The following is a 26,509-nucleotide window of genomic DNA, read 5'->3' as shown; positions in this document are numbered from 1 at the left end:
TGATATAACGGAGACATGTTTCATTTAAATTTTATTTATTATTATACTATTTTAACTTATTTTCAATTTTATCGTTTCTACTTTTACTTTTATCGTTATATTTTTATCAATAGTAAATTTTTTTAATTAAAATGATAATGAAAACATGAAATAATAATAGAATATCAATATTATAAATTTACCTTGCAATATACTTTGCACGTCCTGCGATAGAAAATCAAAAGGATTTTTGTATAGCTATATAGTGGGCATACCCTAAGATTTCCTAAGAAAAAATATATACCCTAAATTTTTTTTTTTTTTATCCTTGGAAAAAGGTGAAAACGTTGCTCAAAAGATTTTTAAGCACGGTCTTTATCTTTGTAAAATTATTGTTTTGCAACGCTTCGTTATTCCGATCCAACGGTTTTTTTTTTATGGAACAGTCTCATATTTTTCTTTCAAAATTTTTTTTTTTTTTTTTTTTTTTTTTTCAAAATGATTACAATGTTTATAATGATCGCACTGTACAATTAATCAATAAGCGATAAGCAAGACCAATTATCACAAACTAATTAACATCAATTATACATATGAGATGACCAAAATACATTCTAATTTAAAATAGCAGCGATTGAAAATGGCATAATCCAAAAAAACCCGAATTCGAAACCTACTCACATCTGCAGACAAATCACCACACAGCTTTCAGAGGCTGTGTGTCAATCATATATTTACCAGGACAAGCATGTACCAATTAAGTAATAAACAGAGCACTACGTCAACAAACTCCAGCACCAAAGATCTACATGGTTCACAGAAACCTTAACTGTGTATCAAAATGAAAAGATGTATCCGAAATGCAAAGGACAAATAGAGTCATACCTTATGTCATAACATACGTCATGGTCAAAGAATCTGAAAATTTAAAAAGCCACTTGGAAAAAAAAAACATAATTGTTGCAAGAATAGATGTGAAGCACATCATACTTCCAAGACACAGTATTTGGCAACAACTAACCAGCTACAATTTCACTCGCCTAGCGAAATTAAATCGGTTCTCAGGACCATACAAACCAACGCTACTCAACTTCAAAAAATATTCACAAAATATTCAAAATACCTACCACGACAAACGGTAATCACTACCATCCAGCCACATATTTAAAACTGTGTAGAATAAAACGAAGTTAGATCGCTGGAACACTTCTAACATTGAAATACACCGCACTTACCTACTCTCGAAATCCGGACACGTTTTACAGCAATACGTAAGCATCAGTACATCTCAGCTGAACGACACTAAATTTCTCTTCCAACATTTTGACGTTCACGAAAAAAACATAAAATTTACGGGTAGGTTTACCTATACAGTTACGCCACCACCAGCAGCTGCGCTTTGCGAATTCCGTCTAATTGCAAGCGAAGAATCAGGCGGCTTTTATACTTTTCTTTTCTCCCCTCCCCTTTTTTTTAAAGCAAGATGTTGCCTAATTGTGCCAAATTATACCAATAAATATAGGATTGATCTATTAAGTCGTCTCTTGCTTTCTTTGAAAATTGCCTTGACAACATTTTATTTTTACAATAAAATAAGCGAGCGATAAATGCAATTTATTAGAAGATTTCGTCAGCATGATTTCGTGGGGTCTCTAAGATTCAGGTGGCTGCTGAGGCTGCGTTATTATCTCGTCTGCAATATGAAATCAATTCTTTTTTTCTCAGCTACCAAGCTGATTAAACAATTATAAAACTTAAACGAACCTGCCAAAAATTCGTTTAAATTCAATCTGCGCGTCATCTGCGTTAAAAATGCAAAACCTTCCTCTACGAGAAAGAAAATTGACCATGTAGGCAGAACAATTTCGCCATCTATGAATGAAAATCGAAACTAAGGGTTCATTTTTTTTCGATCTCCGTCGAATAACTACTACTATGCTAGACTATAACAATAACAACATTAATAGTCAGTCAGGCTTATGTTGTGTATAATGTTTTTTGCTATGTTACTTTCTTAAATATTTAAGGCGATTTTTATGTATTCCCTGGGTAAGTGCGTACACCCAATGGGACGATTCCTAGTGGACTTGGCGCAGTATATCAAACACAAGCAATTCAACTGATGATTGGAGAATAAACTGTGTGACTGTTTTTCCTAACATCTGCTGACGTCATCAGATCCTACCTATTGCAAACCATGCCCTCTGAAACGGCTTTGATACCAAAGAAAAGAAAAACCTAACAGACGCAATAAATTCGCCGAGCAATGTTGTCTATTTTAACCAAGTAAGACGAGGTTATACCTTGTGATGATGGGTTGAAATCACTTTCTATTTCGCGAAATAGTTATTACAAAAAAGGGAGAGATGTTTGTTTATCTAATAAAGATAATGTATTTAGCCACTTGAGTTTTTAATAGTCTGAATGTCTAGACATGCTGACTAGAAAAAAAACTTTTATTAAAGGAATTATGTAACTGTGAGTGGTTATATAAAGAACGGATTCATATATCGACGAATCCTACAGTAGATTACGCTATTTGCCTCCTTCCGGTGCGCGGATGTGCACAAGCAAACGCGTCATTTTTATGGAAATTGGTATTTTCCGTTTATTTTTTTTCTAAGAAAATTCTAAAATAATTTAAATTTTAATCTATTTGCAAATGACTGTAAGGTTTGCACATTAAGAATTCACAAAACTAATGAACCCTTCCTTCTTTTTTAAAATGATTTAGTCAAATTAGCAGTAACTTTTGTTTTTGACTTTGTTTTATCCCCTCGAGACGCTTTTGCAATAGGCTTTGGAGGGATGGGTAAGCAAGTTTGCCTTGAATTTTTTTTTTCGAACAAAGATTATAGCCGTTCCTCCAAAAACCAAGGTCATTGGGGATTTCGAAAAAAATGCAAAACCTTGAAATTAAAATAAATTTTCATTTCAGTTTCACCAAAATATGCAAAACATATTTAAATTAGGGATGATGTACAAAATCACATCATACTTGTATGGATTTTGAATTGTTGTGCAAGTCATACCGAAACACACGAGTGATCCAAATTTGGAAGAAAAAATGGCTACGTTTGACAGTCCTTTAATCTCTATGCATCAAAATCCTACACAGAAGGCGGCCAAGTGATATATACCTTCGAGTACTCGACCATAAACCCAGTGAACTTTATATGGTCTACCTAATAAGATATCCATCTATAAAAGCTGGGGCTTATTTTGCATGACGGAATAATTCCAAATGTCTTAGAGGTACACAGCAGGATATAATGTCACAATATCCAAAACAGATGATTATGATATAGCTCACAGATTGACAAAGACAAATGTTTCTCGCTATATGCTGTCTAATAGACATTCTATCGATCAAAAAGTTGAGTAGCAACAAGAGAGGACTAAAGGTAGTATACACTGTGTGTGTACATGTTACCATCAGGATGTGTGTACCTGTACTTTGGTTTTTACGAAATAAAGGTTGTCACGCAAGCAAACGTTTAGTTTCGCTCTATGACAGGTACACAAATATGTCTAGGATATTTTCATCCATAAACAAAATTTATTTATTTTATTTGTTACATGGTTGCTACACCAACTTTGAAGAAATCTGAATTTCACATTGAGTTATTATTTGTCTTTCTTTTCGTAAAATCAGTATACAGAATGATGATTGGTTTTCAATTATTGGTCAACTCTTCCCATTTTGTATTAGTCTAGTCGGTATTATAGAACAATATGTAGAACTCCGTGAAAAAATTGCGCGATCAAGAGAAATCGAGTAAATGTAAGCAATGACGGAAAAATAAGTATACATGTTGGACGAAGAGAAAGGAAACAGAGTACATGAATTCCCTGTGTAAGCGATTATCGGCCATCTGGAAACCTTTGGAACTAGAGAAACAAAAAGAAAAAGATGTAAAAATGAAGATTTTTCCTTTTTTCAACAGAAATTCAATTGAAATCTACAAGCATTTGATATCAAACGGCCATATTTTTTATAGCTTTGGGATACAATTATAAATTCTCCTTTATTTTCGAAAATCACAATCCCCTCCAAAAAAAAAGCCCTTTTTAAAACTTGAAAATCTGAAAAAGTGGGAAAATTCCTCTTAAGTGGCAGCACTGCCTAGGTTTCACTTCTTGTTCGTTTACCAAAAAGAACAGAAATAGTTGAGGAAAAAAAACGAAATGTCATACATCAATAAAAATGGCTTAGGTGCACCATCATCGGCATATCATTGCCCAGAATAGTAGGCGTGGCTTATCTAGGACTGCACATGCGCGAACGCGCGTTCTCTATTGATCGCGCTGCTTGCTATCTATAATACAGCATAGCCCCACTTTGTTCCCGCCCCCTGACTTTTTTCTTGTTTCACGTTCGCCTTCAGTCCCTTTCGTTCGTTTTTGCCCTGCACATTTCGCCCAGCACCGTCCAGTGCCGACGAGACACTGAACTGCGTGAAGCCAGGACAGAGGGCTGTTCCAAACTTTCCAGTTTTCGAATATCGTAGACGTGAGTGTGTGTTTGTGTACGTTGTTTCGCTACGAAAACGTCATCGGTGTTTTACAGCTTCCATTCGTACTAAAACGTTCTAAATTTATGGAAATAATGCTTGTTGTTTCATACGCGTCTTGTCCCTGACGATCGTTGCAGTGATATCGAGTTCAATTCCTGTTGCTCTGCAGTTCATAAACACCCAGTTTGGAATTCTTTATTTTGTGAAAAGTGACTCAAATGTTGCAGATGTGTGCACCAACGTAATAATTCTACAGCCGTAACTCCCGCCATTTTTTACTTGTTCTTCGAAGGAAGAATCTTCTGTGCATGTGCGAGTGAGAAATAAATGAAGTGAGAATACTTTTTTTGGTGGGAGGGAGAACAAAAAAAGAATTAGTCTTTCTTTTTTATGTTTTGTTTTACCTTTGCCCCTCTTTTATTTTTACAACGCACCCTAAAAAAAGTGCTCGTCGACGCCATCGTAATAATCCAAAGGGAGGGTCGCAAAGGGGGGCCATGAGATGACAAAAATGTCGCGGATATTGCCACTGCTTCTGTTCGTCTTCCTCGTCAACGGACAAATCCCCAAAAGAGGTAGGCAGCTATTCTTTCTTTACATAATTAAAAGATGTAAAAAAAATGTGATTAATGTTGTGCTCAACTTCCAATTGCATTGACCGGTGTTGTGGCTTCATTTTTTTTTTTAGCCTGCGAGCAAAATGTATGTAACTCTCATATAGTTTAAATATAAACAGCCAAAAGGTAACATTCGAGGTAGAACTAGTGGGCTGCCATGGCAGAGTAATGGTGGACGTCAGAGAAGAAGTATGGAATATATACGAGTCGATCAATACCGTACAGCAGCAGCGCAATCCATACTATTCTCTCTCTCTCTCTCTCTCTCTCTCTTTCCTCCCTCTTTTCATTCCAATTTTCTCTTCTTCTGCTTCCATCTCTTGCATTTAGAACCACGTTAGAAATGATACGGAATTTTTTCTTTTTCCTCTGCTTTTTCTGACGAACGCTTCGCTCAGCATTTCTTTTATGTACAGTCGTTGTTTTAAAAAAGTTTTGTCGACAGGGCGCCCCCGTTTGGATTTGAAAAGATCAATAAAGACTGGCGAATGGAAAAGGTGTGTGCCAGAGAATTGAATCGTTTTTAATTGAAGTCTTCGTTTGAAAATGCCTAGTAGAACCGAAGTAGCCATTTGTCGCTTTCGTCAGATAGATGTCACTCTCTGGCAGACTAAACGCATTGTTAAAGGCTTCTACCTTTTCCCTTTTTTTCCCCTACGATATTTTCCATTACGAAAAGAGAAAAAGGTAGAATTTTCTGTCTTTCATGTGGAGCTTTAATAGAACCAGAGCATCAGAAATTGAATTCAGCAAATGTCTGTCTAAAATGGAAAAAGAAGAGAAAAAAAAAAAAAAGAAAGAAAAGGTAGAACCGATATAGGAGTACAGCAGAATTCCGGTTCCATTTTATTCTCTTTTCCTTGTTGTCAGCTCTTGTTATATTGGCTCGAACGATATATAGGACTTGGTACCCTCCTGGAACACACACATATATATTGGATGAGCCACGTGATCTTTTGTTGCTAGCGAAGGCCTGTAAAGGAAGAGACTCTTGATTTCCCATGTGGTTGAAATGATATCCTTTTTTCGGGGCGGGTTGGGTGAAGCAGCTCACACCTAACCAACTCTTATTTTTTTTTTTGTGTCTTTGTTTTATTGATTGTAATGGTAACCTCCTTTTATTTCGGCGATGGGTTGGAGGGGGGGGGGGAGTAAAACTGAATGCCGGTAAAGTTCATAAAATCATTTGAAAAATGAAGTGAATATTGCGTCATTTATGGGATTCTGTAACCGTAGCCGTAAAAATCTCTTCAGTTCAAAAAGATGAAAGGAAAGATTCAATCGATTTAGAAATAAAGGCGATTGCTATGGAACTGGACAAGTTCCAAGACCATTTGAGGTTCGCCAAAATGTATACACGATTTGATTTTTCTATAAATAAAAAATCGGGCAATAAAAATAAACAAAGGCAACGTTGTTTATTTTTAGTGAACGTTTTCGTTAACCTTTCGAGTAGAAAAAAAAAGAAATCCTTTTTCAAATGTTTATTTTTCGTTTTGCTTTTGAAATCGACTCGACATTTAATGTGGACGTTTCTCTTGATGGCCCCACCCAACAAATAATTGACGCAGACTACGCAAAAATGCATGTCTGCAACAGCAATTTTTTGACGCCCCTCGTTTTTTTTTTGTTGTTGTTGTCAATCGTCAATAATTCAGTTATATTCTTTTTTTTTTCTCTCTCTCTCCTATGCGTGCGTGTCCCGGTCAGCTGGATCAATCACGATAGAGAAAACAATTTTTTTTTTCTCTACCATGTGCGATCCTTTTATTAATCGAACATATTTGTACACACAGCAGATGGAGAAAAGGGATTTTTTTCTTTTTCTTTCCTTGTTATTATTGGTCCACAAATCGTATTAGGTTTCCTTCTGTGGGTTTTCAGAAAAGGACACGTCCATTTTCAAGATGGATGACTCATCAGACTCGCTATACCTATCTGAGGAGTGTGTAGAGTAACCTTTTATTGTGTGTTATTGACATAAACGAATCCAAATAGAGATGGATTGGTGACGCCAAATCTCTCTTCTAATTCAATTTGACACTTTTTCTTTTTCCCCCCGACTGAATCAGTACTATACTCGTGTCACTAATTTTTTTTTTTTTTTTAGTTATAATTTTGTGTGAGGAAAGAAACCCCAGCAAAATTCCTGCAGCTGATTCAACCGTTCCCGTTAATCAGTCACGACATTTTGGTGCAGTTTTCACGTCACGTTTTTTATTGCGGGAAAAAAAAAAAATATTTTGCAGTAATTTGACAACGCTGTGAGCGCGAAATTCAAACGACACTCTGGAAAATGCGCTGAAACTATTATTAGAATATTAAGGGAGTGGGGGATGTACGTTTGAGTCATTCCAGTAGAATGTGATGCAAATTTTAGAGGGGGGGAGGGTTGCGTAGGACGCGTGAAAAAGACGTTGCGTGATGAGGTCGGGCGATGTCACCCGTTACCGTGGGGAAAAGATCGCGCTTGAATAATGAATAATCGATATAACGAGAATTTGAATGTGTGTGCTGATGACAGATTGAGTTTGACGACGCTCGGCTGATCGGATAAAACGCCTAAACGAACGTGCTTGCTTGTCGTAGCGCCCCTAGCTATCCCTTTGTTACACTCGACTGATTTCCACCTCCAACACATTTTGGCAGATGTGCCTCTAGGTTAGAAGCGAACAGAAAAAAAAAAACACGACCGTAAATTGAAAATCATCCAAGATTTCGAATAACTTTTTCGTGACAGGGTTGCCGTATCAAATGACCCTATCAACGTGAGTGGATCAATCTTGCACGACTGACGTAATTATGGGAAAAACGAAAAAAGAAAGTACAATCTTCACGGCAAAAAGGGAAAATTATCAATTTTTATAGTTATAGGGGAAAAAACAAAACAAGGGAGGGAATTGGATGCGGAATGCGTGACAAGGAGGATTGACTGATGTGTGCGCATTTACGAGAGGGAGAGAGAGAGACAATGCTATGAGAGAAATTCAATTCGAGAAACATCACAAGTCACTCAAACGTAAAGGAATGTCTTTTCTCTCTCCCCTGAAAACGCTGGCATTCTTATTCCGGCTGACTTGCAGTTGTTTCCGAAGCTTATTCGGCTCTCGTGATCTCTTTTTGTAGCTACACACAGGAAGATACGGGGGTCCCTTTTTCAAAATTTCTTCTTTTTCAAAACAATATTACTTAAATAGGACCCGACTATGCCGCATTCTATAAATAGAAATGCTATAACATATCGCCCTCGAAGTTTTAAAATGTTGTGGCAAGGCAATCCTCCTTTAAAAAAGAAAAGCAATTTTCTTTTCTTAATTTATTGCAAGCCATCAAGCGCACCCTCTTGCTGCTGCTTTAAAAAAAAAAAAAATCAACCGGAACGACTGAGCTGTTCCGCATCACGTTTAACGATGCGTTCCCATTCCCCTTAACAAAAAAAAAAATAACCCCAAAATGTAAACATGTTCATTTTAACTAAATTTTTCTTTTTTTTTTTTTTTTAAATTTCGCGCCAATTTTGTTGATGCGGCTTTTTCCTATCGCCAAAAAAAAAAAAAAGAAGAAGAGACTCGATTGCTATATAGATTTCTATCTGTCGCTTATAGGCTCCTTACATTCGCTTTGGTGAACCCGAAAAAAGAGGAAATGTTTTTGTGTATGTGAAGGGGAACGAAGGGCACAGTCGGAGCAATTTTTGAGGGAGGCTGAATCGATCGGACGCTGCAGTTGGGGGAGAGAAAACGTTGCCGCCCCTCCCGAAATGTCGTGCCGAATGCGCGGTGCCGTACATCACGAAAGGGTGGGGGGGGGGGGTTCTCTGTATTAGTAGAAGAGGAACAGCTGCCATCTAAGTTTGTGAAGAGAATTGCGCCGGGGTGACGATCAATCCGTTCTCAGTTTCCTTTTCTTTTTTTCTTTTCTTTTTTTTTTTTTTATGGTGCACGCCCGTTTTTTTTTTCTTCTTCTTTTCAATTGACAACGATAGTGTCCGGCGTGCAGTGCCAGCAAATCGCTGGCGCATGAAAATCGTAGCAATGCAACTCTCAAAACTAATAAACTTGACTTTGTCGTCTCTTTTGAAACTTACACTTAAAAGGAATTCACATTTTTTTTTTTTTTTTTTTGAATAATGAACTGTATACTCAGTTGGAAAGGGGTCGTCGAAATTTTGTATACTCGCTAAAGGCTTATTGATTTTGCAAGTCATTTGAATGCATTTCACCAATCACTTTCGGACGCTTCATTTTTTATTGGATCGAACCCCTTTAATTTTTGTTTTCCCCATGTTCCGTAAATACGAAAGGCCAACAGCCGAATCCATTATGACGTTTTCAAAAACAACACCAACGTTTGCGTTCTAGTTGCATCTCCCCATACAGGCTTTTAACATCCCCTCTGCATTTGCCAAAACCCAATCAATTCGTTTCACTCTATTGTAAAATGGCGAATTTCACGAGACGTGTCGAGGGATTGCGGCATAAATGAATGACGAATTGTCTAGCCATGAATGTTGCACGCACTGCTGGTGTGTGTGGGGGGGGGGGCGCAGGTACAGATACCTACTTCAGGATCGCGTTCTCTCTCTTTGGCAGTGTAGCCGTTGTGAACAGGATGCCGGAGCGATCAATCCACTAGCGCACTTTTTCTCGTTACGTATGTACACACACACTCACGCCCCGTTGGTTTGCCCTTATCCTCCTGATATAGCGACCCCCCCCCCTCCTCTCTCTTTCCAAATGCTCTGTGCATATGTAATCAGATTCTGGGCTGATGGCTTCCCCTTGTTTTTCTTTTGGGGGGGGGGGGGGATGGATGATGCGTCTGGGGCACTTCCATCTAATGCAAGAGCTGAGGCGGCCCTGTGTGTATTGATGAAGGGATGCGGTGACCGTTGCCAAATGATTGAGCCAATGCCATTTGGGAGTTGCTTTTCGATGAATAATTATAGTATCCGAAAGTTAAAAGTTTGATTTGATTTGATGAACTGTGTGCAGCATCGTGTTAGCCATGTTGCCATGGCAATATGACATGTCGGCGTCTACCAGTTGGTCGTGAATGGTGCGTCGTGTTTAGACTAGCGCATTTCTAACAAAGAAGAATCAAATAATGCTGACCTTTTTTGTTTATGTTGTTTGACTTGCAATTTGATTTAAAATAAAGCTAAGGACATTAGTGCTTTGAGTTAAGGACGGGGTTATGTTAAGCGAAATCGTAATACTCTCTGATGGTAATGAGTGTATGACACTCCATTTTGGCGATCGGATTGGAAACACCGGAACTCTTTACGAATAATGGAGGACGTAGCAACGTCAATAATAAATGAACGGTAAAGAACTATCCTTCCGGCCAAAACGAACAAAACATTATGATTGGAGAGTGTTGCGAGTGCAGACTTTTAATGATGGAGCCAACTTTTTTTTCTTTCCAGAATTTGAAACAAATCAATTAATGCATGTTGCTACGGGGAAGGGAAACTTTACAAGGGGAGGGGGAATGTGGGCGAGAAAATCGACCGCGGGAACGTGCAGATTTTTCGATTCCTTTGCTTGAAGTTTGAGGTGTGATGCCCTGGGCGGAATATATACGTGATGGAGGTGTTTGAAATTCCCGCCGCCAGCTGGCCAGAAATCGATACAGGAAGGTAGGGGGGGGGGGGACCATTTCCGCAGTGATGTTTGTTATTGACGCAACCACAACTTGAGTTAGACAGATCGTTTTTCTTAATACGAAATCTCACTTGTATCACCTTATTTTAAAGACAATCTTTGAATCAGCCTAATCCATTCGTATGCAGTTAATCGTGATTGAAGATACTTTAAATTTCAGCCGATAGTTTGCCTTTACGAATTTAACATTAAAAACCAATTGAAATTTCCTCTTGTCGTAACATGTTTGAACTGCAGACGTCTAGTTTAATCAGGTTTACATAGCATAGCAGCTCTACACCGTGAATCAATTTGAAAACAGGAAAATCGTAATAGTGAACCAAGAAAATGCGCTGCCATACCGAACGCAAGTCATTTGATATTGCATATCGTCAAATGGCACTACACATCTTTAATAGCAACAACAACAAAAAATACCCTACATATCGTGAGAGAGGCCCTGTATATTGGACGAGCTTCAACCCGACTAGCAATCAACCCTTTGGCTTTCTTTCTTTCTTCCGCTTTTCTTTCGGGGCAAGTCATAAAAATTCTTTGGATACGCAGAAAAGAACGACCGGGGGCATGTAGGTTATAAAAGATATGCGTGCGTTGCATATCTTTGGTGTGTGTTATTATTGGCACTTGGCCCAGGTAGATTTTTTTTTATGTATACATAATACCCTGCTATGTCATTCCCCCCCCCCCTTTTTTTTGTTCTCCTCCATATTTTATTGCATTTCGATCTATTGGCCTTTTGTTGTTATTTATCAAAGTTAAAAGCAGTTAAAGTTCTTCCTGTCTTTGTTATTCTGCATATCAACGTATGTTTGTGTGTAAAACATGAAATAGGCCTTGTGTGTAGACGAAGCACATGGATTCAATGGGTCGTTAACGACGATGCGTCGGTTGGTCGACGATGTGTCTCTCCTGTAACTCGTCGCAAGAAAATCCTTTTGCTTAATTTCCCTTGATAAGAAAAAGAAAAAGCAAATGCTGGCAAAAAAAATGTTTCTTTTCATAGAAACAGACTTTTGGTGTGTTTCTTGGCATGCAGGCGACCTTTTAGTCCTATTCACGATGGCAAAGAGAAGAAGTGAACTCGTCACGAGAGAGAAAAAGGGGTCCCCTCTTCATCCTGTTCCGTCCCTTAGAGAAAAAAAAAAAAAAGGGGGCGACGCTGGTCCATTACCCTTTAGCTTCGGTTCGCCCGTTCTATAAAGAACGAATCGATTCGAGTTGTGAGTCGTCATTGTGATGCTCTCGTCTATAATCACGGGGACTCGGGAGCCTGTCAACTTTTTTTTTTTTGTTCTTTTTTTTTTTTTTGTGTTGAAAATAAAAAAAAACACAATGGCGATGGAATATTTGGATTCGTGTTCCAGCATTTCAGTTGAATGACGTCCCTCCACTCGAGAAAAGTTCTTTTTTTTTCTCTCTCTCTTTTTGAACGTTATGACGTAAACGGATCATTAAACGTAGTGTCTAGTGGTGTCATTGAAACAAACGTGTAAAAAAATGATTGCTTATTCTTATGAATTTTCGCAGATTCGTCGGATACGTTGGACGATTCCTTTTGGACCGAGGAGACATCAGTCGGTAAGAGAAGTTTAACCTATTTCCATCGATGTTGTGCGGCATCGTTGATTGAAAAACTGGAGCTATTGAGCAAAACGCTGGGTATCTCTAGAGCATTCTGAAAAGTCTCAAGTGAACAATTTGAACGATGTACACACACAGCAAAGATAAATGAGTGAGGCTTTCAAGCTAATAAATATATAGGAATCACGCACGCAAGACATGGAATCCAAATACATTTCTTTTTTTGTGTATGTGTGTGTGTGTGTGTGCCAAGAGAACGGGGAAAAAAAAAAAAGAGGCTCATTAAGATGCTGGTCGATTTTCTTGGGAAGAGTAGAAAAGAAGTTTCCGGCACACGAGTTCTAAAGTCCAATTAAGCATTCCAGTAGCGTCAACTTCCCCAACTCGCTTTTTTCGTTCATGTGACTACGCCCTATATTCTGTAGATGTAACAGACTGGATCAGCTGTTTTATTTCTAAAGAATTCTGTTGACGTTAAAGATGATTTCGTTAAATTAAATTTAAATTTTGTTTTTGAAAAGGTGATGTGGAGAAGTTGCTCAAGGAGCACCGGGAAAATCAGGACCTGGTGCGCTCGATAGGTGGCAGTCATTACCAAATCGTTTTTCCCGTTCAATTGAGGCATCGTGAAAAGATGGGCATTTCAACGCGTGAAATCGGTGCCACCAAGGTATTGAATCGCATTTCCCTTTTCTTTCTTTTTTTTATTAAATTTAAATTTATGTATTGCATGTGTTGATAACACACAACATTTAACTGATAACCGTCAAAACTTTAAAAACCGATATCGCTCATGTTCAATTGGAAATTTCCGCCCGAAGTTATTACGATCCAAATAGATGCGTGTCGTCGGAGATTTCGAGCCAAAATAACAAAACACGAAAGAGTTGGATCTATTTTTTGTTGTTGTATCGATCCAGTCGCGGTATATCCGTCATCGAATCGGATGTAATGCGGACGAGATATTAGACACGGCCCAATTGTTGTTGATGTGTTATACAGAGACTAGTTTATTGGGTTATTATTTCTTCAAGCGAAACTGTGGGAGGGGGGAAAAAAAAAATGGCGACCCTGTGTATCGATTATCACAACAGTTCTGTTTCCCCCCTCCCCCCATCTTTTTATATTTTTGTTTGTGTGTGTGTTTGCGTTTGCGTCATGCTGTCTGACACACACACCGAAAACACACCTTTCTTTTATATTTATACTTGATTGGGCAGACTATGGAGCGACCGTCTGAAGCTAGCAGGATGAATGAACGCTACAGCACTCAGGTAGAAATAATATCCTATCAAGCCCTAAAAACCGAAACAAAAAAAAAACAAACATAAAATTCAAACACAAAAAATCACGGCCCTCTCTTTTTAACAAGAATTTTCGTTCAAAAATAAAAAAAAAAAAAAAAAAACACCTTTTGTTTTTGTTTTGCGTGTTAGTGTTCTACGTACACGCACACACACACCGCTTTGTCTTGATGCATGCGACCTTTACGGCAGCGATCCCCTTTTTGGCATTTATCTCAATCGATAACAAACACTGGCATGTATATATCTGTGGCATCCAAAACTTGGCACTCTATCCCATTCTTTTTTTATTGTTTGCTGTGCTGCAGAATTTCGTCCATTTCCTTTTTTTTTTTTTTTTTTTTTCCATCTCTGTTATTCGTACTGCAGTGCGGTTCTAACTGGCCCTGTTGGATATCTCGGATGCATTGCCGACCTCCGTATTGGGGGGGGGGCGAAGATTTGCTTGGTTTATCGATCGATATTATAGAGGCGCTGCTTTTTTTTGTGTGTGGTCCGTTTTTTTTTTGATTGATTTGAAATGTCTTGATTTCCTATTTTTTTATTCTGAGCCAAAAACAATAACATCTATATATACACGCGAGATATTTGCATGAGCTGTGATGATGGATAACGACCTGCTTGACGGATGGAACCCCACCGAAATAGAAAAAACACAAAAATCTTTTGCTGTTTATTTTTTTTACAAGGGTCTCCATTGAACTTTCCTGTTCATTTTTTTATTTTATTTTTCTTCGTTCATTTAAATATACACACGTGGCTGAAAGTTTCTTTATGTGTAACTAAAAAAAACCGCCATTTTTACTGTGTCAAGAAGTTGAGATACCTTTTTTTTTATTTCATACCCATTCCATCTCTGACGTGTAAGTAAAAAAAAAAACGCCATTTTGTGTGAATTGGCCAATGGTAGAAGCCTATGGCAGAGGTGGAGATACCTTTTTTGTTCCATTTCTTTGTTTCTAACCTTTTCCCTCTGCTGATGTAAGAGGGTAGGGTACAAAAATTTGGAAAGAACCTCTGCCATAGGCTGATTCCACCCGCCAAAACGCAGTATAAAGGCCGGTTGTTTTGAATCTACACATCAGACATCAAGAAACTTTCAATCGCGAATGTACACTTGAAATATTCGTCATTGTTGGCTGCAGTTTGTGCGTTTCCTTATTTGATTTATTTAAATTGTGATCAAGAGCCGAAAATCATAGTGTTGATTAATTGGTAATTAAGTGAATTTTCCTTTCGCCTAACTGGGAGGGAATAAAACTAAATTTCTTTTGTTTTCTGTTTACGTTTTTTTCCAGCAGCAACAGACGGGCAAACACTACCACCGGACGTCGCTACTGATCAAAGCTTTCAGCCACAAGTTCCGACTGGACTTGGAATTGAACTCGTAAGTTGATGTTTGATATGCACACAAAACCACCAGGAAGCTTACAAACGAAATATTTACATATTTACCTGGCTATGCAAATTGCACATTTATTATGTATGCTATTCTCTGTGTTTGATGCTTTGCAGGCAGCTGTTGGCGCCCAACTTGATCCAGAAGCACTTTCTGCCCGGCGGAGTTGAGCAGTTCTCCAAACAGGTAAATGATTCGTTCGCTCTACAATTTAACGTGTAATCAGTTAGCCCCATTATGAAAAGGCCAAAAATTATGTTTGGATGGCTGGTTGACACTTTAATTACATGTGTTTTGGGTATTTCAATAGGAGAGAAAAAAAGATGCGTAATGCTGTGGGTTGGCAATAGAATTGTAGTAAAAGGATGGGAAAAGTCTGTGTAAATTAACGGTTCTTTAAACTCAATTGTGGAAATTGGGGCACAGCATTTCGAGTGCGTATTTTATTCATTATTTCTAAATTGCTTCTTCTTGAGGCTTGTCATGTTAACACGACGAGGTCAAACACTCCCCCCTCTAGCGGTGGAATTTCTTTTTAAGTAAAGTGGCATGTATTTTTTAATTAGCCTTTTCTTTTTGATAACAAAGGAAATTGAACACTGCTATTATCATGGAACTGTCAATGAGTACTACGGAGCTGTTGCGGCGTTCCGCACTTGCAGCGGAGTCAGCGGGATCATCCACATTGGCAACGAAACGTTCGTCATCCATCCGTTCTACGGCGGCGACTTATCGGTATCTACTGTCGTGCTCTATCGAGGAAAAAAGGCACTAGTTAGTGTTAACTGCTTTTTTCTTTTATTTTTGTTTCTTTGTTATTTCTGGAACAGCGGAATCACCCTCACGTCATTTTCGAAGCACGTACAACAGTGAAGCAAATGTGTGCCAACACTGGAATGTTGGAATGGGGACTGCGCTCCGGAAACTATCGTGGAGGCAAGAATCAGAAGAATTCCCCGAAATCCAACGAGCGACAAAAGAGAGATGTCCGTGAAGTCACAAAATACGTCGAAACTGCTCTCGTTCTTGATAAAGCCATGGTATGCCTTAGTTTAAAAAAAAATTACATTGAATTTTTAAATAAATCTTTATAATTTTTTGCTAAAATTTAGTTTGAGAAAAGGAATGGTAGCCGAAGAATTGAAGTCGTTCAGGACGCCATTCAAATTGCAAACATCGCTGATTTGGTAAGTTAATTTAAGTTTGGTTGAGATATTACATTATAGAAATTTCATTTGTTTAGTATTTCCGCACGCTCAACACCCGCGTTTCCGTCGTTTACATCGAAACGTGGGCCAGCGAGAACCAGGCACCGGTCGACCGATCGCAGGACATTCACCGCGCTCTGCTCAACTTTAACGACTACATCTCGCGCAAACTCTACAAAGTCGACAAGGACACCACTCAACTTTTGTCGTAATATCTTTGAGCACCTTGACTTGCATCTTGTTGCACGTAATTAATAATTTCTTCCATCATCCTGTGAACAAGTGGCGAGACGTTTGCGGGAGGTTCCGGCATGGCAGCACCTGACACGATGTGCACGGCGAAATCGGTTGGACTTAGCGTCGATATCAATCCGTACGAGCCTCACCTGGTGGCAGGTACAATGGCTCACATGATCGGCCACAATATCGGAATGGGTCACGACGATGGACGTAAGCATTTCTCTCTTTTCTAATTTTATATTTAAACTTATTAAAATGTAAATGTTTTGTTTGAAGGTGATGAATGCCACTGCGGAGACTGGCACGGCTGCATCATGTCTCAATCGATCATGGGCCTGGATAGCGTCCAGCCGTACAAGTTCTCCGAGTGCAGCTTGTCCGACTATATCGACTCGTTGCGGATCGGGCACGGCATCTGCCTCTTCAACCGGCCGAATCAGGTACCTGACTAACATCAGCATTTTTGCCCGCGTTCATATTATCGCGTTAGACGGGTGATGGAAGGAAAACAAGGTTGCGTGTGGGCTTCATGTTATCAATCGATTTACGCGCCGGCTATTATGCTGTTAGTAATTGAAAATGTCTAAAAAGGTTGTTGCTCTGCGCGTCTGTAGGAGAAAGACGCTGTACACACACGGCGTCGTTAAAACATGTATGGACGGCTAGCAACAAGAAAAGGGAGCATTAGATTAAGGCTTCTCTCATCAGTAAACTTTGGGTAGTCCAATATAGGAACTAACTTGATCCCGTACCAATTCCTCAACAAACGGAGCAAAAAGAAAAGATGGATGATGGTCTGGTATCATCAAGAGGGGATGTGAAAGGGAGGGAATGGCCTTGTCTACTTTGATAACTGACGAGAGAATTGGAAGGAGGTACACATAGGAGTAGGATCCCCTAAAGATGTTGTGTCGATCGATTGCAATCAGCTGACGACAGTAGAAATAGAGCCAACACATCGTATCGATCTTGGAAGATGTCGCTACTGATTCTGCCAACGAAATGAATTTTTACCTTTTTGTTTTTCAACAGCTGGAGGATTTTCGCACGTGCGGCAACGGGGTTGTTGAGGATGGTGAAGAGTGCGATTGTGGAACAATCGAAGAGTGTCACGAATCTGATCCGTGTTGTGATCCCATCACGTGCAAATTGACAGCCGAAGCTGAATGCGCTTCCGGGCCGTGCTGTGACGATTGCAAAGTATCAAAGAATTCTGTTAAATAATTTTAAGTTAACTAAAGTTTTTTTTCTTTCTTTTCCGTATTAGTTGCGTCCTAAAGGTTATCTCTGCCGAGATGCTACCAATGAATGCGATTTGCCGGAAATTTGTAACGGACGTTCGGGCCAGTGTCCGCTAGATATTTTTAAGAAAAATGGCAACCAGTGCGAAATCAATAAAGGCTACTGTTTTAACGGTGTGTGTCCTACGTTGGACAGCCAGTGCCGACTGATATGGGGCGATGGTAAGACTCATTTTAAGTTATTTAAAAGAAATTGTGTTTTAATTTGAATGGACATTCAGGTGGACTGTCGGGCGATCGCAAGTGTTTTGAACAGTTTAATTCGCAAGGATCGATTAATGGCCACTGTGGATTGGATTCGCACAACAATTATATACGTTGCGATGCAGAGCATGTTATGTGCGGCTCTCTACAATGCCAAATGGGAACGCGCTATCCAATCGTCGCCGGAATGGATCAAATGTATTCCCGTACATTGGTCTCAATGGCCGGCCGCGAATTCGAGTGCAAGTAAGTCGAACCTGTTTTTTATTTATTTTTCTTTAATTGTATCCAAATTAATTATGATTTAGGATCACGAGTGGGACAGTTGCAGCAGCTGATTTGCCGGATTTGGGAATCGTGCGGGATGGAACTCCCTGCGGAAACAATTTGGTCCGTCCTTAAATATTTTCAAAATGTATGAAGTCATTGCTAATTGTAACTTTCGATAGATTTGCATCAACAAGACTTGCAGCAGCATTTACCCGTACATTGACCGTTCGAAATGTCCGAGCAACAACGTGGCGCTGGACTGTTCCGGTCACGGAGTCTGCTCCAACGTCAATTCCTGTTTTTGCGACGCCGGTTGGACGGGCCATGATTGCTCTACTCAAACGAATGACAGTTACATTCGTAGCGGCCATTCTGGTGATAAATCCGGATTGGGTGCTGCTGAGGCATCCGAACGAGACGCTTCACACGCCGGCGCCTTGGGCACTGGTGCTCCGCCTTTGAATGGCGTCACAACCCTGAAACCGGAAGCGCAAACGAGCAACAGCAAAACCACCTCATACGGTATACCTATTCGATCGTGAATCATCACCATTGGATTATAAATTTAGACTTAAATTCTATTTATCGGGTGTTGAGTAGAAATCTTTCCAATTTTCTTTTAAATTTTAGCTGGGAAAATTTCTGGTAGTAGAGTGGGCTCTGATGAAGGTGTTAGCTCACTCACGATGGCACTATCTGTCATTCTTGTGGTTAAAGCAGGCCTCCTTTTCATAGCCCTTGTGGCCATTCTGTACAGGTATACAAACAACTCCCATCGTGGGTAGAATTTTGTCTGCCTGCTGGAGAATGCCTCAAATTCTTAATTAACCCATCTGGTTACGAATTCTAACAATCAGTACTAATGTTTAATATGGTGGTGGTTTGCTTAATCAATCTAAAAATACTAACTCTTTTTGGTCGTGTTGCGGAAATGAATCGGATTATGTTTGGCTGGTGGATCTGAAAAAAAAAAAATTAAACGACGGGCGCTGCAGTGGACCGGAGTGGTCACAGTACGGTGTTTATGGTGGTGATGCTGGTCTCGGTAGTAGGGGGCGTTTTTATCGTCTTTGCCCTGATGGCCCTCTGCTACAGGTCAGTGGTGGTACACAGAAACCTCTCCCTTTGCCTCAGGTTAGTCGAGTCTTTTCATTATGTCGCTCGTCGTGATGGTCCCAATCAGAACAAGATATCAAAAAAACAAAAACAGCTTCTGTTGTGTCTTGACGCTCGCTTTTCTCCTTGATGCCCTTGTTAATATCACCGCAATTGAGACAAAAGAGTTGATTTAAAAAAATTGGAATTTTCTTTAAGGTGCTCAATATTCAATCACGCAATCCTTTTGCTCGATTAGCCTACTCGCATCCAAAGTTTTTTATTGTTTGTTTTTTAGTTCTGATATTTTTTTTTAACTTATGACGGATGTGTTGTCATCCGGAATGAGTAGTAGACCTCGTGATTGCAAAAAGATTGAATATTTTTTTATATTTTTTTTTTTACACAATTTAAAAAATTCTACTTTTGAAAACAGATTCAGAAACATTTAAATATCAAATTGATATGAGCAACAAACACTGGACAATATAAGAGGGAACATTTTGAGAGGGCTCTTCGCATCCACATTTTCCTGTTCTTGTGTGTTTTTCCCCATCTTTCCACTTTCATTCTGTTTGGCTTTTGTAGTGGCTGTGCACTCGACTAAAAATCCTCTTTCAACAGCTTTGAAACTGAACGTGGCTTGCAGCTTCCATTTCCCTTGTATATATCGCTTGTTGGTATTTTAGTTTTTTTGTTATTGAAAGTTTGATTTAACAATTTTCTAATGTTCTTTTTTCTCTTAACAACCAAATCTTTTCATCGCGATTTTGGTTTGTCTGCTGCTCTTTTTTTTAAAAACAAAATATTAGAAGGAAGAGTACAATGCCCAAGTACGACCCACCGTATCTGAAACGACCGTTAGTTAATGCATCTGGACAAATGATGACGTTGCCGAAACCACCTGGCAGTGGTGGAGGTAATCCTGGCGGAGGAGCGGGTCCTTCAGGAATGGGTGGAGCTTCTGGGCCGTCTGGCATCAACAATGCAACGGCCAATCATCACCACACGACGTCCATGTCGAATGATGCTCTCTCTTTAGAGGCGGGTGCCAAAGGCATTTCTTTCGGCACGATGCCTTCGTACAAGTAATTTCTGAATAATTCGATTGGTGATACATTTAAATATTCAAATTGACACGAATGTTTTTAGCAATCGATTTCCTGGGCCTGGGAACGCTCAGTTGCAACAGCATCAACATCACATCCATCAACAGCATCAGCAGCAACAACATATTGTCCAGCACATGAAGCAACGCCAACATCCGCACATGGATGGAATAAGTTCAGCGTCGCACAGTCACGTCAACAGTCCCAATTCCACACCTGCTCATCATGGCATCAGCAATCACATTATGCAAGCATCTGCAAGTGAGGATGAAACCCTCCAGTCCGGTGAAGATGAGGGGACGGCCTTCTTGGACGGAATGCCGCAATCTAACAATTTGTCCGGCTCGGGGATTAACAAGCAGCCGGAGAAAGGCATTCTTAAGAAATCAGGTGGAGGAGTTTACGGTTCGGTTGGTGGGGGCGGAGGAATCAGTTCTTCCCAGCAGCAACTGGCCGGTGGAGGCGGACATGGTCCGCTATTGACTTTGCCCTTGGGTCGGATGAACAGCGGTTCTTCGATGATGATGAACAAGGAGAAATGGAGCGAAGAATCGCAATCGGACAATCAAGAAGTGATGTCCGTTCTTCTCTCACCAGATGGCGGTAGTAGCCGAATAAGCGATCGGCTGGGTGCGTCCAGCCTTTCAGACGTTGAGCGCACGCTGAAGAGCCTCAACGGCTATCACGAAGACATCCTTCAAGTAAAATGCAAAATACATGTTTCATGTAACTAATCCTTTTCCTCATTTGTTAATGATGACATTTCCATAGGCTCTAAGGAGCGCGGCGGCCAGCCAGCGAAGTGCCAGCACGGCCAGTTTGTCGGACGAGTTGCGAAAGTCCTTTGCGGAATCGTACGCCGACTACTTCCCGCCACCCGACTACCTCTCCATGAGGAGCCTCAATAATCACGACAAGCACGGCGGCGGCCGCGGTGGCGTTTTGGGGCCGGGCAGCAGTGTCAGTAGCACCAGCGAGAGATTGCCCGGATTGGCCAGTCCTCTGCCTGGCGGAGGTCCTCTAGGCGTTGGAGCGCATGGCGGAGGTGACAGCGGTGACGAAGGCGACCTGGTGCCGCCTTGTGGACCGATTCGCATACGCAATCTGGAGGACCTTATCCGTCAGCTGGAACGGCACAGTGCGCGTCACACAAGCCCGAACGGATCGGAAGACATCCGTATGTCTGAAACGGAGGCGGATCGCCATTACCGGCTAATGGAGGCCGCAGCCGGAGGCGGTGTACCCGGTTTAGGAGCTTCTGATCCCCAATCAGGGTCCGTCTTATTCAACAACATTTAAACATTCAAATAACCATGAATTGGTAAATTAGGAAATCATTCTGGCAATTGAAAAAATCCTTGATGGATATTTAAATACTTTTTAAAACCCAATCTTATCTATTCTTACAAAATTAATCGCCATATTCATCTTTTTCTCTCTTTTCTATCATTCCAACATTCCATTTTTCGACATAGACAAATCCCACCTGATCTAGTAGTTCCTTTTAGGGATCATTTATCGCTATAGAATCTCAGAAAAACATTTCATTCTGATCGAAGAGAAGCTCTGTAGAATTTTTTTTCTAAAATGGAAGTGATACATGGGCTGCGAAAAATCATAATAAAATTCAATCTAGTAAAGCAAATGACGTTAACCAAAGAAAAAGGGAGATTCGTTTTTCTTTTGTTTCAGGGACTTTAAAAAAGGGGAGGGTATTTTAAATCTTATTTTTCAAATAAAATTTTACTTGGTATTACGTAACATCACCGCCGTTTTACGTTAAACTAGCTATTGCACTTTATTCGATTTCGACTTTCGATTGCTCAATTCATTTTTGGGTCTTGGATTTTTTTTTTTAATTATGTAATCACACGTTGCTTGGTACACGAAATTCGTTTTATCTTACACCTTATTTATTTATTTATTTTTCTATTTTTCTTTCCTTTTTATATTCATTTTTTGGGCAACCCGTTTGTTTTCCTAAATCGCTTGATTTATCTACTGGAACGAACACGCACGAAACTGACAAACCCAACAACAACAACAACAACAACAACCAAAAAATCCTGCACAAAAAAAAAAAAATAAAAAATAAAAACAAAACGTGTATAGTAGTGACGCCCTGCGGTTCGTCTACGGCCGTTATCGACAGCCGACCTCTGTGCCGGGCATCAGCCTTTACGAAACAACCAACGAGAACAATCACGATCACGACGATATCAAACACGGTGGACATGGCAGCGGTGATCCAGGTGACTCCGACGAAAGTGACAGGTAAATATGTTTTGATAATTCAAATTGGACAGCAACATGACATGCACATCGACCACTGCCTTTTTAAATCTTGGATTTTGTTCAAATTTTTGATTTATATATTTCTTTTTGGCACGCCTCCGGTTTTTATTTAAATCATTTCAACTGACTTAATCGACTATAGCTTATCTTAACTATCATAGCAGTGATGACGTGCTTGTGATGCCTAACTCTCTTAGCTGTTTGGAATTATTATTTTTTTTTTTTATATTATTTTTGCTTTCTTGCTGGCCAATCATGTTCGTTTTGTTTATTGGAGAGCTATTTGTTGCAACTTCTTTCTTCTTTCTCTCTCAATTATTTGATGCAGGTGTTTTGGCCTGTACTGAATACCCAACAAACCAAACAAGTTTACTCACACAAACAGTTGACTGCTCTATCCTCTCTTTCTCAAGCTATACATAGGACTTGCATACACCAAGTTCACACCCTCACACACACTGACACTCAAAAATACTACTACTAGTCCCGCTGTGCGTGTGCGTACGTGAAACGGTCTTGATCTGTTAATTTAAAAAAAAACTAACTAGGTGAGAGATTGATTCAACTGGAACTCATTAAAGCTTGTTTACTTCGAGCCTGCTGGGTGCATTTCAGTTTCGGCTTATGGGGAGACGGATTTTAATGCCCTATTTTAAAAAACATAAGAAATTCTCATTTGATACCGACGCCATTCCTACCTAACATTTCTGCCATTGTCTTGTACAAATTCCGCCCAAAACATGAACATTGCATTTTGATTTATAAAAAAAAATGAGAGACCGGACAAACGAAAAAAAACAATTTGTGTTTTGCGCTGCAGTGACGTCGTGCTAGGAGCGGATCAGGAGCGGCTGTTTATCGACGATCCATTGCTGCTGAGTCGTGGAGGACCCGAAGAACTCGGCTACGGACCGCCCTTGTCTCCGTCCGGCAACTCGGAAGCGTCTTACACTGTCGATGATGGGACGACAACTGTGTCGTCTTCTTATCCGTCGGGTTCGCGTTCAGCTGTTAGCGCAGAAGAATCTCATCGAGTGGCTGCAGCAGACGTTGAAGTTATTGCCGCATCTCCTCACATTCGACCAGCCAAATTTCCCGAATACAAACACTAAATGTGGTGTGTGATGTGTATGGAAACCTAAACAAGTGCGACGTTCTAGTCTCCGTATTGTGTAACTCGCTCCTCGACGTAGAAATGTGAGTGCGTGTGTGGACTCGACAATTTTGTATTGCTCACACATAATGACGGCCATCATGATTTTGAATTTAATCTAGTGAATTTTTTTCCCCGTCGATCGTGTGCTCGTGTGTTATTGGCGTACAAATGACGGATGATCGGGCAATGAACTCGATCATCCCAGAGATGAAGAAAACCGGTTTCATTCTTTTTTCAAACTGCTACTACATTTACATCCACACTGATTGATTAAATATTATTAATGCTTCCAATTTTGGCGGTCCGCATGTTTGGATTCGTTTGCATTTTTTTAGTATTGTATTTATAACCTTTCAGAAGTGAAAATTTCCAATTATCTAAACAAAAAAAAATTAGATTGTCGTCGTTTGTTTTAATTACGTATACATAATATATCAATAACACTGTGGATGTGCAGGCGGTGCGTAATCACCGTTTGATAAGGTTTAAATAGCTATGCCTATGAAATTGTAGAGATTATCCTTTCACTTTATTTTGTTCCTTTCTGCACCATTAATTCTTACTTTCACGAAATTTACATGAAAAAAAAGCTAATCAGACTAATTCTCTTCGAGTGATGTACGTATTACTTACCAAATTATGAGAATCTTAAGCAGATGAATTTCGCCGTACATTTCCTCATTGATTTTTTTTTCACAGCTGATATTCTGATGGCTGCCATTTTGTACCATGTTTTGAGTTATTTTCCCCATCAACAATTATGTACTATGAATTTCGTTTAGTCATTTTCCAACTCGTTCTCTTTTTCATCTTCGATGCTCATTTGTTTGTACGTTTTGGGGTTGTTAATTTGGCAAATATTCAAGGCGTCTGTAGCCAAAACGGAACTGACAAGAAGAAAAGAGGTTTAGTAATATTAAGTGCTTATGTTTCGTCACAGCATTTATAAAGAAATGTTTCAGCCCTGCCCTATCTTAGCCTCGCCGATTTTTTTTTCTCCTAAACAATTACGCTCGAGTGAATGAAATAATCTCAACAGACCCTGCCCGTTCAGTTTCGAATTGAAAATTTAAGTAAAATGCAAGGTATTAAAAAGTATACCGAGTAAACAACAAAAAAAGAAGTACCAGCTGCTGGTATCTACATCTCAATATTGTTATAGTTGAATGTGTCTCTGTATACGGTGTGTGTCAGCTGTCAAACTGAGACGATGATAAGACATAACGATGATAAACTGACGACTGATCCAATAATAAAAAACAAACAAAAAGACAATGTTAATTGGAAAGAAAAATTATTCTGTATATGTGATTTAAGGTGGCAATCAAACACTTTGTTAAGCACCTTAGTATTACATGGCTTCTGTGCAAGCTGCAAAAGCCACGAAGAAGAATTGGAATGCTGGAACTTAATTTCAAGTCATCAATACTCATCAATTTTCTTCACGTTATTTGCTGCAAATGGATAGCAGATATTGTTAAAACTTCGTGAGTAGGATAGAGTTCACCGTTAAATTTAATTGTAAATTCGGAATGGTCATGACGTGTGCCAAGAGCTCTTGCATTTAAAAGGTTATTTCTCTTTTTCCAACAACTACAGCACGTTTTGTGTCACGCTGGAATCACCCTATTCAGAAACGGCATGGGATGTGGCCTATGCTAGAGGATTCATTTTCAAAGGGATGATGTCAGACAATTAAATTTATATAACAAGACTGAGCTTCTCTTTTTCTCTAACGACGGTCGGTCAAACAGTATAGCCATCTATTGGCTCAATGTTCTGCTGAAAATCCTTTTTAATTGCTGATCCTTATTTAATTTTGAACCGAGACTTGGAATCTTTCTTTGTCACTAGATGGCAGCATTAAATTACCCAAACAAACAGTGAACTATAGAATGAGTTGTTTATTTGAAAAAGTAAGTGAAATGGAGTATCGGAAGAGATTTGAGAACAGCAAAGGTTACTTTCGGATCTGATGTTGGTGTTTTGATAGCTTTTCAACCACTTTCCTAGAATTATCGGTAAGCACAAGTCGAAATAAAGGGTAAATTTGACGCTTGTTAGGTCAGTGAGTTGGATCGGAACTTCGCTGACTCTAAAAACGAAGTGGCTCGCGAAGTTCCGATCCAACTCACTGACCTACCAAGCGCCTTTTAAATTCTAGGCATTGGTACTGGACACGGATTCTTGACGTTTTTGGTTGAACAGATTTATTCCAACTACAAAAAGCACAGGCATCGTTAGTTGGCGTTAATTAAAAAAACAATACTTCAGTTTGATGGTAAGCTTGCTTAGTGGATGATCCATTAGTAACTTTTTTTTTACATTTTGAAAGTAAGCTTGAATGTAGGCGAGAAATTGCGTTAGATCGTAGTGAAGTTTAGTTTCATTTCTCGAAAATTTCGCTATCTGCTGCAACGAAGTTATAATGAATATGTAAAAATGTGTTGTTTATCTTTCTTTTTCAGCATCTGTGTTGAATTCCCCTATTTGCCGTCATGGTCAATAATAAACGTATAGTCAATCTTAACTAATAGACTAACATAACTATTTTTCTGATGTTTTTAT

General features: G+C 39.5%; 1 protein-coding gene across 8 annotated transcripts; it reads left to right on the top strand.

Annotated features, from left to right (window-relative positions):
- Positions 1-4,393: 4,393 nt before the first annotated feature.
- Positions 4,394-25,210, top strand: LOC130700381 (disintegrin and metalloproteinase domain-containing protein 9-like). 8 transcript variants are annotated; one of them, XM_057522425.2, is made up of 23 exons: positions 4,394-5,071; positions 12,307-12,357; positions 12,882-13,030; positions 13,581-13,634; positions 14,966-15,051; positions 15,180-15,249; positions 15,652-15,798; positions 15,894-16,103; positions 16,176-16,250; positions 16,307-16,479; positions 16,555-16,721; positions 16,788-16,951; positions 17,544-17,711; positions 17,779-17,974; positions 18,034-18,262; positions 18,325-18,406; positions 18,466-18,808; positions 19,282-19,420; positions 20,194-20,469; positions 20,534-21,191; positions 21,262-21,764; positions 22,603-22,764; positions 23,606-25,210. In XM_057522425.2, the coding sequence occupies exons 1-23, from the start codon at positions 4,999-5,001 to the stop codon at positions 23,895-23,897; spliced, it is 4,467 nt and encodes a 1,488-aa protein (XP_057378408.1). In that variant the 5' UTR covers positions 4,394-4,998; the 3' UTR covers positions 23,898-25,210. The 8 variants fall into 8 exon arrangements, with proteins under 8 accessions (XP_057378408.1, XP_059352594.1, XP_059352592.1 ...); XM_059496611.1 differs by having other exon boundaries at positions 14,963-15,051; positions 19,282-19,381; XM_059496609.1 differs by having other exon boundaries at positions 14,963-15,051; positions 22,606-22,764.
- Positions 25,211-26,509: the final 1,299 nt, after the last annotated feature.

The sequence above is a fragment of the Daphnia carinata genome, chromosome 8 (genome assembly GCF_022539665.2).
Source record: "Daphnia carinata strain CSIRO-1 chromosome 8, CSIRO_AGI_Dcar_HiC_V3, whole genome shotgun sequence".
Taxonomy (NCBI): Eukaryota; Metazoa; Arthropoda; class Branchiopoda; order Diplostraca; family Daphniidae; genus Daphnia; species Daphnia carinata.
The sequence above is the reverse complement of the archived record's forward strand: the minus strand, read 5'-3'. Positions and strand labels throughout refer to the sequence as shown.

What these genes read in the sequence shown, in the direction of transcription:
- LOC130700381 (XM_059496608.1), top strand. Translation starts at nt 4,999, where the DNA reads ATGACAAAAATGTCGCGGATATTGCCACTGCTTCTGTTCGTCTTCCTC. An exon ending in TCTTCAACCGGCCGAATCAG is followed by an intron (nt 16,952 to 17,543) that starts GTACCTGACTAA and finishes GTTTTTCAACAG; the next exon opens with CTGGAGGATTTTCGCACGTG. An exon ending in ATCACGAAGACATCCTTCAA is followed by an intron (nt 21,192 to 21,261) that starts GTAAAATGCAAA and finishes ACATTTCCATAG; the next exon opens with GCTCTAAGGAGCGCGGCGGC.